General features: G+C 44.3%; 1 protein-coding gene across 1 annotated transcript in view; it reads left to right on the plus strand.

The window, feature by feature from the left end:
• The window catches only part of LOC132818221 (neurexin-3-beta-like), a 596,149-nt gene extending 585,806 nt beyond the window's left edge, over positions 1-10,343 (plus strand). Inside the window, exon 7 of the mRNA XM_060829003.1 lies at positions 8,924-10,343. Within this exon, the coding sequence (XP_060684986.1) occupies positions 8,924-9,846 (923 nt within the window). The 3' untranslated portion in view covers positions 9,847-10,343. The remainder of the gene's footprint in view (positions 1-8,923) is intronic.
• Positions 10,344-10,907: the final 564 nt, after the last annotated feature.

A 10,907-nucleotide genomic window follows, 5' to 3' on the forward strand; every position in this document is an offset into this window, starting at 1 on the left:
GGTTATGGAGAATAAGTGGGAATGTGGAGTTGAAGCCAAGATGAGATCAGCCATGATTGTGTTAAATGCTGGAACAGGCTCAAGGGGCCGATATGCCTACTCCCGCTCCTAGTCTTAGGTTCTTACCTAGTCATGAATGGTGCTGGATAGTCCTGTAACCAAGGAGAGATGGGATCTCCACAAATGTCCCCTTCTTCAATGATGGGACAGCCCAACACCTCAGTGCAAAGGCTCAAGCATTTGCAATATTCTTTAGCAAGCTGAAAATGTGTTGCTGGTTAAAGCACAGCAGGTCAGGCAGCATCTCAGGAATATTCTTTAGCAAGAAATGCCAAGTGGATAATCCATCTCGGCCTCCTCCAGTGGTCCCCAGCATCACACATGCCCGTCTTGGGCCAATTTGATTGACTCCACATGAGTGGAGATGATTTCAAGAAACAGTTGGAGACACTGGCTATGGGTCCTGACAACATTCTGGCAATAGCACTGAAGACTTGTGCTCTAGAACTTGCCGCTCCCCTAGCCAATCCCCTACAACATAGAGTCATAGAGATGTGCAGCATGGAAACAGACCCTTTGGTCCAACCCATCCATGCCAACCAGATATCCCAACCCAAGCTAGTCCCACCTGCCAATACCCGGCCCATATCCCTCCTATTTATATACACATCCAAATGCCTCTTAAATGTTGCAATTGTACCAGCCTCCACCACTTCCTCTGGCAGCTCATTCCATCCCCGTACCACCCTCTGCGTGAAAAATTTGCCCCTTAGGTCTCTTTTATATCTTTCCCCTCTCACCCTAAACCTATGCCCTCTAGTCCTGGATTCCACGACCCCAGAGAAAAGACTTTGTCTATTTATCCTATCCATGCCCCTCATAATTTTGTAAACCTCTATAAGGTCACTGCTCAGCCTCCGACGCTCCAGAGAAAACAGCCCCAGCCTGTTCAGCCTCTCCCTGTAGCTCAAATCCTCCAACCCTGGCAACTTCATTGTAAATCTTTTCTGAACCCTTTCATGTTTCACAACATCTTTCCGATAGGAAGGAGACCAGAATTGCACACAATATTCCAACAGTGGCCTAACCAATGTCCTGTATAGCCGCAACATGACCTCCCAACTCCTGTACTCAATACTCTGACCAATAAAGGAAAGCATACCAAACGCCTTCTTCACTTTCCTATCTACCTGTGACTCCACTTTTAAGGAGCTATGAACCTGCACTCCAAGATCACTTTGTTCAGCAACACTCCCCAGGATTTTACCATTAAGTGTATACATCCTGCTAAGATTTGCTTTCCCAAAATGCAACACCTCGCATTTATCTGAATTAAACTCCATCTGCCACTTCTCAGCCCATTGGTCCATCTGGTCCAGATCCTATTGTTATCTGAGGTAACCCTCTTCACTGTCCACTACACCTCCAATTTTGGTGTCATCTGCAAACTTACTAACTGTACCTCTTATGCTCACATCCAAATCATTTATATAAATGACAAAAAGTAGAGAGCCCAGCACCGATCCTTGTAGCACTCCACTGGTCACAGGCCTCCAGTCTGAAAAACAACCCTCCACCACCACCCTCTGTCTTCTACCTTTGAGCCAGTTCTGTATCCAAATGGCTAGTTCTCCCTGTATTCCATGAGATCTAACCTTGCTAATCAGTGTCCCATGGGGAACCTTGTCGAACACCTTACTGAAGTCCATTTAGATCACATCTACTACTCTGCCCTCATCAATCCTCTTTGTTACATCTTCACAAAGCTCCAACAAGTTTGTGAGGTATGATATCCCAAGCACAAAGCCATGTTGACTATCCCTAATCAGTCCTTGCCTTTCCAAATACATGTACATCCTGTCCCTCAGGATTCCCTCCAACAGCTTGCCCACCACCAAGGTCAGGCTAACTGGTCTATAGTTCCCTGGCTTGTCTTTACCGCCCTTCTTAAACAGTGGCACCATGTTTCCCAACCTCCAGTCTTCCAGCACCTCACCTGTGACTATCAATGATACAAATATCTGAGCAAGAGGCCCAGCAATCACTTCTCTAGCTTCCCACAGAGTTCTCGGGTACACCTGATCAGGTCCTGGGGATTTATCCACCTTTAACCATTTCAGGACATCCAGCACCTCCTCCTCTGTAATCTGGACATCTGCCTGACAATGCCCAGGTGTTCTTAAAAAGCAGGACAAATTCAACCAGCCAGTTACTGCCCCATCAGTCTACTCTCCATCATTAGTAAAGTGATGGAAGAGTGTCATTCAGCAGTGCTATCAAGTAGCAATAACCAGTTTGGGTTCAACCAGTCTCACTCAGTCCCTGGTCTCATTACAACCTTGGTTCAAACATGAACAAGAGAGCTGATTTCCTGAGGTGAGGTGCAAGTTACAGCCGTTGACATCAAGGCTGCATTTGACTGAGTATGGCATCAAGCATCCCGATCAAAATTGGAATCAATGGTTCTCAGGGGGCAAGTTCATTGCTGGTTGGAGTCATAGCTGAAGATGGTTGTGACTGTTGGAGGTCAGTTATCTCAGCTCCAGAACATCTCTGCAGGAGTTCCTCAGGGTAGTGTCCTAGGCCCAACCATCTTCAGCTGCTTCATCAATGATTTTCCCTCCATCATAAGGTCAAAGATGGAAATGTTCACTGATGATTGCACAATGTTCAGCACCATTCACGATTCCTCAGATACTGTTGGTGGTTAAATGCAGCAAGATCTGGACAATACTCTGGGTTGGGCTAGGAATTGGCAAGTTACACACATGGCATAAGAGTTCCAGGCAACATCCATCTCCAACAGGAGACAATCTAACCATCACTTCTTGGATTTCAATGGTGTTACCATCATTGAGCCCTTCCACAAGCCCCAAACTATCAGTAAATGCTGGCCCAGATGCTCAGATCTCATGTATGAATAAAGTTATTCTTTAATAAAATGCTTCCAAGTTTATGACAGACTACCTTGTTACACCAATTTGAGAATGAAAAGACGTGTGATGCAGTTTTATGATGTTTGGCTATCAGCCACATGGCCTCTTCCTCCACCTTCACTGACGGGCACCACCTTGGACAGTACCACTCTCCCCCAGTAGTATAACAGACTGACCAGGTCTGCAGCTTGAGAGAGAAGTCTAATGAAGTAGAGAGATTGCCAGAGACTATAAAAGGAGCGTGAAACAGACACTTTAAAGCACACTGAAGATATAAACCTGCATAGGTCTGAGGTCTTATGTCTGCAACACTCACCACTGAAATAATGGCCACAGGTTCATAAAATCCCTACAGTGTGGAAACAGGCCCTTCAGCCCAACAAGTCCATACCGACTCTCCGAAGAAAATGCACATTTACGTTACTAATGCACCTAACCTAAACATCTCTGAGTGCTATGGGCAATTCACTTAATCTGCACATCTTTGGATTGGGGGAGGAAACTGGAACACTGAAGGAAACCCACACAGACACGGGGAGAATGTGCAAACTCCACACAGGCAGTTGCCTAAGGTTGGATTCGAACCCAGGTCTCTGGCACTGTGAGGCAACAGTGCTAACCAATGAGCCACTGTGCCACCGAGTGACCAATAGCCAAATTGATACTTCTTGCCAGCCAGGAACGAACCTTGTCCAATGGGAGAGTTGCTGGCAGGCTCTCCAGTTGAACGATTTGCCAGGCCTACCCGTCACCAGGCTGATTAATGGTTGGCAGACAGCCACAGATATAGGGGCATGAGGTTGGAGCTGTCATTACTCACTCAGCTATTCCATTTAATTGGTGTTGGAATGCTCACTGCCACTTCAAGCAAATGCAGCAGTTGGTTTTTAGTTGACAAATGCATTAAAGGAAATGGAGTCAAGGCCGGTAAATGGAGTTAAGATACAGATCAGTCAGATTTGATTGAATGCTAGTACACAGAGCTAAAGAGGCTGAATGGCCATCTCTCCTGCTATCCTTCCAGAAATTCTCTGCTTGGGAATGACTAACAAAAGCAACAGCAGCATCAAGTTATATTTATGTCTCCGCTTTAAGGTAATGACACCTCCTAAGCTGCTTCTTAGGGTCATTCCATTATGATACTGAGCCACGTAAGGAGTTATCAGCAACGGTCTCTCTAAGCAACATAGCCCCCTCAGATGTTTCGTGCTCGCCAATCGGAGTGCCCATTGTCCACTCCTGGTTTTCAGACTCCTGCCACCCCAGAGGTCCACACAACAAGACAATATCATTCCAGGGAAGTTGGTAAAATCACTAAATGATTGGCCAAAGGTACAGGTTTTGCAAAAGGTGTATGCTGTCAGAACCCTTTAACCCTTTGCTGATGAAAATCACATCCACTTCCTCCTTAAATATATTCATTACCCTGTCATTCATCAGACTCTGGGATATTGAATTCCATGAACCCTCTGAAAGACCTAATTCCTCCTCATCTCTGTTTCAAACCTGCTTCCTTATCTATGATTTATGAACCTCTTATTCTAAATTGTCCCACATGCAGAAGCATCTGCTTTGTGTCTGCTTTGTCATTCTCATTTAGATGTCCTCTCATTTCCCTAAACTCAGGACAGTAAACTACTCTATCTCTCTCTTCATAAGAAAAGCCCCTCATCTCCAGAACCAATCCAGTGAACCTTGTCTAAACTGCTACTCTTCTCAAATAAGACATAAAAGCATGAGTGAAGGCTTCCACAGTAGATGAGCAGAGACAGCAGTGAATTGGGTTGGTGTTACCAAGGTGACATTGCTGATGGCTTGAATGTCAGATCAGAAGCCCCCCTTGGGAAATAAATGTGAGGTGCAGAAGGAGGCTAAGTTTTAGAATTTAATGTGTGTCGTGCTGTGGAACTGGGGTGCGCAGAGGGAGGAGTGGGTTTCCATCCTCAGAGCAAGTAGGGAGTGTGCGAAAAAAAGCCATAGCTTAATCCATTTGGCTTCACAGTGTGCGCAAATGTCTGGGACAAGCCACGTTTATCACTGGTACTAATCAGCATCTGGAGACAGGACAGATTCCTTTTGTGAAAAGCATTTGCAGCTGTGAAAATGGTCAATTTGACCAGACGTTCAGAAATTAAGCAATTGGAGAAAAAAGAAACCAATGTATTAGTGATATCTTCTGAAGATGTTTTCCTGAGTTTGCAAAACTTAGTGCTGTTTTGTGGAATTATTGCAATTCCCCTGCCAACCCCCTTTCTCGCCCTCCCCCCTCCCCCAGAATGACTTGCCGAGTGATGCTGTTTAATATAAAAACACTGTGCTCTCCTAACCTTTGACCTTTCTCTCTCCTGCTAACCTTTGCTCTAGCTTGCTGTTCTGTTCTCAAACTTGCCCTAAATGCAACTTACTTTAAGCATGCATTATTAACACTTGCAATAAAGATGACCCCACTTTCAGCCAATTCTTCAACCTCTGTATTGACGTACAACCAGACCGCACTCACTTTTACACACAGAAAATTTTCAAAAGTTTTTTTTTCTCTCTCTCTCTCTCATTTAAAAACAAAGTAAAATTGAAGGAGAAATTATAGTAAATGAGAGATAAAGTCGCCTCAATTCACCAGGAAATATTTGAGTTCCCATTTACTCTCTGTAGCTGTGTACTTGGCTGGTTTTCTAAGAAGAGTGTGTTGAGGAGGTGAAGGGGTTAAAAGATTTTGCTTTGATTTAGACTTTCCTCCCAGTTTCTGGGGGAAACAAGTCATTGTTTTTGTCAACTTTTTTTAATGTTTGGGTGCCTTTGTTCCTTTTTTAAAATTGTGAATTTTTTTTGGATTCTGATTAACATTTTATTGAGAAAAAAAAACAAAATATTTGTGCTGATAATTTTCTTCATTTTTTTCTGTGAGGGTCAAACCACTTCAATGCGTGACGGCAGATTCCATACAGTGGGTGGGAGGGGTGGCTGGGGGAATTTTCTTTTTGAAATACGTATTTATCCAGAAAATGCCCGCTTCTCCCTTTGCCGGATGGTTACCGTGGCGATCGGCCTGTTGGAGCAACTCTCTTTCACAGCTTGGATGAGGTGGTGGATCAGGGCAGATTGGATGTCCCTCCCCTCCCACACCTCCACCCCATCGTGCACCCACCCCTTCCCCAACTCCAGTCTGGGCCTGGCCTCCTCACTTCAGCCAAACGCTGTCAAACCATCTCGATATGAAATCCACATGTACCGTGTTGGTCCATTGACCCCAGTATAAACAAGACCAAATGTTTTGACTGTCTGAATGCATCCAGAATTCTAGTTTTATATGTCATCCCCACAATGTGCAGATGACTATATTTCTCACCAACTTGTTCAGAGGGGTTCTTAAACATCTATGGAGCAGATGGAACCTCAAGGTAGAAATGTTCTAAGCGTGAAAAGAACAGAAGTAGCCCACTCGGCCCTTTGAGCACTGCTCCACCATTCAATATGATTAGATTCCTTACAGTGTGGGAACAGGCACTTTGGCCCAACACGTCTACATCGACCCACCGAAGAGCAACCCACCCAGACCCATTCCCCTACATTTACCCTTTCACCTAACACTAAGGGCAATTTAGCATGGCCAATTCACCTAACTTGCACATTTTTGGACTATGGGAGGAAACCGGTGCACCTGGAGGAAACCCACACAGACACGGGGAGAATGTGCAATCTCCACACAGACAGTCACCTGAGGTGGGAATTGAACCTGGGTCTCTGGCGCTGTGAGGCAGCAGTGCTAACTGCTGTGCCACCGTGCCACCCATGGTAGTGTCTTACAGCAGCACAGGCCCTTTGATCCAATTCGTCCATGCCATCCTAAATTAATCTAGTCCCATCCCATATCCCTTTCTATTCATATACCCATAGGCAAGAGTGTGGTACTGGAAAAGCACAGCAGTTCAGGCACCATCTGAGGAGCAGGAGAATCAACGTTTCAGGCATAAGCCCTTCATCATCCTGAACGGTTGATTCTCCTGCTCCTCGGACACTGCCTGACCTGCTATGCTTTTCCAGCATCTCTCTCTCGACTCTGATCTCCAATATCCACAGTCCTCACTTTCCCCTATTCATATACCCATCCAGATGCCTTTTAAATGTTGTAGCTGTACCCACCATCACCACTTCCTCTGACAGCTTGCTCTATACACGCACCGCCCTGTGCCTGAAAACTGCCTGAAAACCCACCTACTCACTCCTTCATCTCCTCCACCACCTCCCCAACTCCCCCTGAAACTTTTAGCAGCGTTGACAAAAATGTACAGTATCAGTCGTCCAGTCTTTCAAAGTCAGAATAGGAAAAGACATTTAAAAACAAAAGAGGATTTAATTTAAAAAGGAAATTATATATAGGGGATGGCTGTTTTTACTTTCTTTCTCATGTGTATTTTATTTGAGCCTTTTGTCCACATTCCCCAATTCCATCTAGTCGCTGATTCCTGCCAGAATGGCGAGAAAGGAGAAAGATATGCTCAGGATTCACTGGCACCCGATGAAATATTTTCAGCTAAAGGAGCACATGGAGATTGTGGGAAAACAAAATTAAAGAGTTACAGCGCACACGGTTTGAAGTGGTTTCATGTAGAGGGAGCAGTTGGAACGATTTTAATGATTATTTATTTTTTTCGGGAAAAGCTGTTAAAAGTTTTTTTTAAAAAAAAGAATATTTATCTTTCTCTCTCTCTCTTGCTCTCTCTATGGACTGCATGATGAAGAAGTTGCAGTTTAGGGTTTGTGAAATGTCAGTGTTAGAGTTATGTTTTTTTTCCATAGATGGGCATGTATATGCTCATTTGTTTGTATATCCCCCATCCCTTCCTTACAGCTAAAAGCTCTAACGCTGGCAGAACGCTACGTCCCACCTTTACCTGGACATGGCAACTTTTATACACGTTCATTCCTGTCATTTTCATCCCCCACATAGTGCACTCATAGGGTGGAATCTGAAAAAAAAAAGCATTTTAAAACAGACCATTTCCCTTCCCTTCACACCACCCCCTCCTCACCCACCTACTCACTCCTTCATCTCCTCCACCACCTCCCCAACTCCCCCTGAAACTTTTAGCAGCGTTGACAAAAATGTACAGTATCAGTCGTCCAGTCTTTCAAAGTCAGAATAGGAAAAGACATTTAAAAACAAAAGAGGATTTAATTTAAAAAGGAAATTATATATCAGCGTAAAAGATTTTGAAAAATAAAGGAAAGTGTTAGATTTGTAGATATTTAACAAGCAAAAAGAGATGTTCGAGATTAAACAATGTACAGCCTTTTTTTTGTAATACCTAAAATATTTTAAAAACGGACGACAGCAGTAAAGAATAATCTATTAGTACAGAGTTACTTTTCATGTTGTGTGGTGTGGATGTATATGTGATGTTGCCTCCCCTTGTGATCATTTTGTCAACGAGCAACTTTTTTTGCTAAGTACAAACACAACAACAATATAGAAATCTTGTCCAAAAGCATCTTACACAACTTTCTTTTTTATAAATTCTTTCTTCATGCCAAAATCATGCGGGCAATTTGTTGATGTAAGTTGATGAAGAATTACATGGTATATATTTTTTTCTGTAAATGTATATATATAAAACCATATATATATATATATATCCTCTCTTCTTTCTTGGATGTACTGTAGGCCGGATTGCTTTTTTTTAAGTGTGTGTGTGTGTTAATTTCATTTATAATAAAAAAAACTTTGATTCTTTTTCCTCTATAACTGCTTATGTTAAGTGTGTGTTGAATCTTGATGTTTAAACTGTAATGTTTGGTGTCAAGTTTTTTTTCTTTTGATTTGCTGTGCTCTGAAGAAGTTAAAGGGCTGTGCTTTCCTTTCAGCTATTGCATCGCTGTGTGGTGTGACTTTGGTTTGGTTTTACTTTGGCTGGAGGGAAACGTGCGTATGTGTGGAAGATCGAGCATCTCTCTCGTCTCTAACTTGCCTCTTTCTCCTTCAATCCTAGGAGGTGAATTAGTTTTCCCTGTAGTGACAGAAGAGGCCTTAGCAATCCCTCCTCTCGCCACTCGTGCACCCTTCATCTCCCTCCTCCCTACCTTCCGTCCCCTTCTCACCATTATTGAGAACACCAAAGATTCCCTGTCCATGATCCCTGAGGTGGGGTTACCTTGCCTGTCGGAGCAGGACCACGGTGATTGTGATGCTGGCTTGGTGATATCTGGTTATGGCTCAGGGGAGGCACTTGACTCTAATCTACCCCCTACTGATGATGAAGATTTTCACACCACCTTGTCCTTGGTAACAGATAAGACCTTGTCCACATCGGCCTTTGAAGGTGGCTACAAAGCGCACGCACCCAAGTGGGAGTACAAGGACTTTAGACCTAGCAAAGCGTCTGAATCCGGTAGGACTGCTACCACGGCCTCTCCCCCTGAGCTGCTCAGTTCCGCAGTCTCCGCGCCGCCCGGAAAGTTGCCCAAAGTGCCCGCGGGCAAGTTGAACACGCGTGAGCAGAAGCCCTACCCCGGCTTGGTGTTGGTTCCCCTGCCCACCGCGTACGAGGTAGACAGTACAAAGCTGAAGAGTCCCCTAGTCACCTCACCCATGTTCCGTAATGTACCCACAGCCAACCCCACGGAGCCGGGAGTGCGCCGGGGCCCTGGGGCCTCAGAGGTGGTGCGGGAATCCAGCAGCACGACCGGGATGGTGGTGGGGATTGTGGCGGCAGCAGCTCTCTGCATCCTGATCCTCCTCTATGCCATGTACAAGTACCGCAACAGAGATGAAGGCTCCTACCGGGTGGACGAGACTCGCAATTATATCAGCAACTCCGCACAGACCAACGGCACTGTTGTCAAGGAGAAACAGCAGAGCGCTAAAGGCAGCAGTAAGAAGCACAAAAACAAGGATAAAGAGTATTATGTGTAGAGCAGACAAAAGAAAACAAACTAACAAAAGAGGGGAAGGAGAATTGAACAACAATATGACAAAAAAAAGGAGACACAATCAAAAATATATATTATACAGAAATATATATATATATATGTGAATTCTGACAGTGCAAATCTGCCACTCAACTTAGATTTTAAACACACAATAAATGAAAAGATAAACTCTTTTGGGGAAATGAAAGTACAAACTCCAAATACAACTTGGATATGCACTGTGTCAAACAAAAAGACAATGAACTTGCAGAGTGATGCTGTACCTGCTTTAAGACAATGAACACACACAGACACACAGACACACACGCACACACACAGAGCTGTCACAGAGAGCAGAGTGTTGTATTCTGGTGAATGAACCTCCAACTAGAGAATACATCCACGGCCTCCTCGGTTTTTAATCCTGGATGCGACTGTTAAGACTTTGTGACATTTCACATTTTCTCAAGATTCTTCTTTTGATCTGGTTGTAAAAGCTGTGTACTGAATTTTGTCTTTTTATTTTGAAAAAAAACACCTTTTCTTGCTCTTTGCCGTGTGGAGCATGTAATTGCGACCTATGTGTAGATAGTGACCAGCTAATTATGTGGACCTTGGGAGAGATGGAGTTATGTGTGGGGTTTGGGGGGGGTGGAGGTGGAGGTTGGGAAAGAGGGGAGATGTGGGGATTGTTGGCTGTGTGTATGTGTGTGTGTGTGTGTGTGTGTGCGTGTGTGCGTGTATGTTTACGGTCAGATTCTGTCTCCCCCCCTCAAGCCTCCCCCACCAGCCCCACTCCCTCTATTGCCTCCTCCTCCTCTTGGAAAACGGGACTTTTGGCCGTTCAACTTTGTATCGTTTCTACATCTCAAATTGTGGTGTCCTCCTTATGATTTGCTGTCCGCAATAAAAGTTGTACTTAGGTATATGAACATTGAACAAACAAGAGACAGATGAAGAACAGAGACAAAAGCGGGAGACGTACACAGATCAGACAGGTCTGTGTCAATCTTCAACAGAGGTGACCACCTTGCTGTTTAAGAGCTGTTAATTGTACAACATATT

Source organism: Hemiscyllium ocellatum, chromosome 8 (assembly GCF_020745735.1).
Source record: "Hemiscyllium ocellatum isolate sHemOce1 chromosome 8, sHemOce1.pat.X.cur, whole genome shotgun sequence".
In the NCBI taxonomy this organism is placed as follows: domain Eukaryota; kingdom Metazoa; phylum Chordata; class Chondrichthyes; order Orectolobiformes; family Hemiscylliidae; genus Hemiscyllium; species Hemiscyllium ocellatum.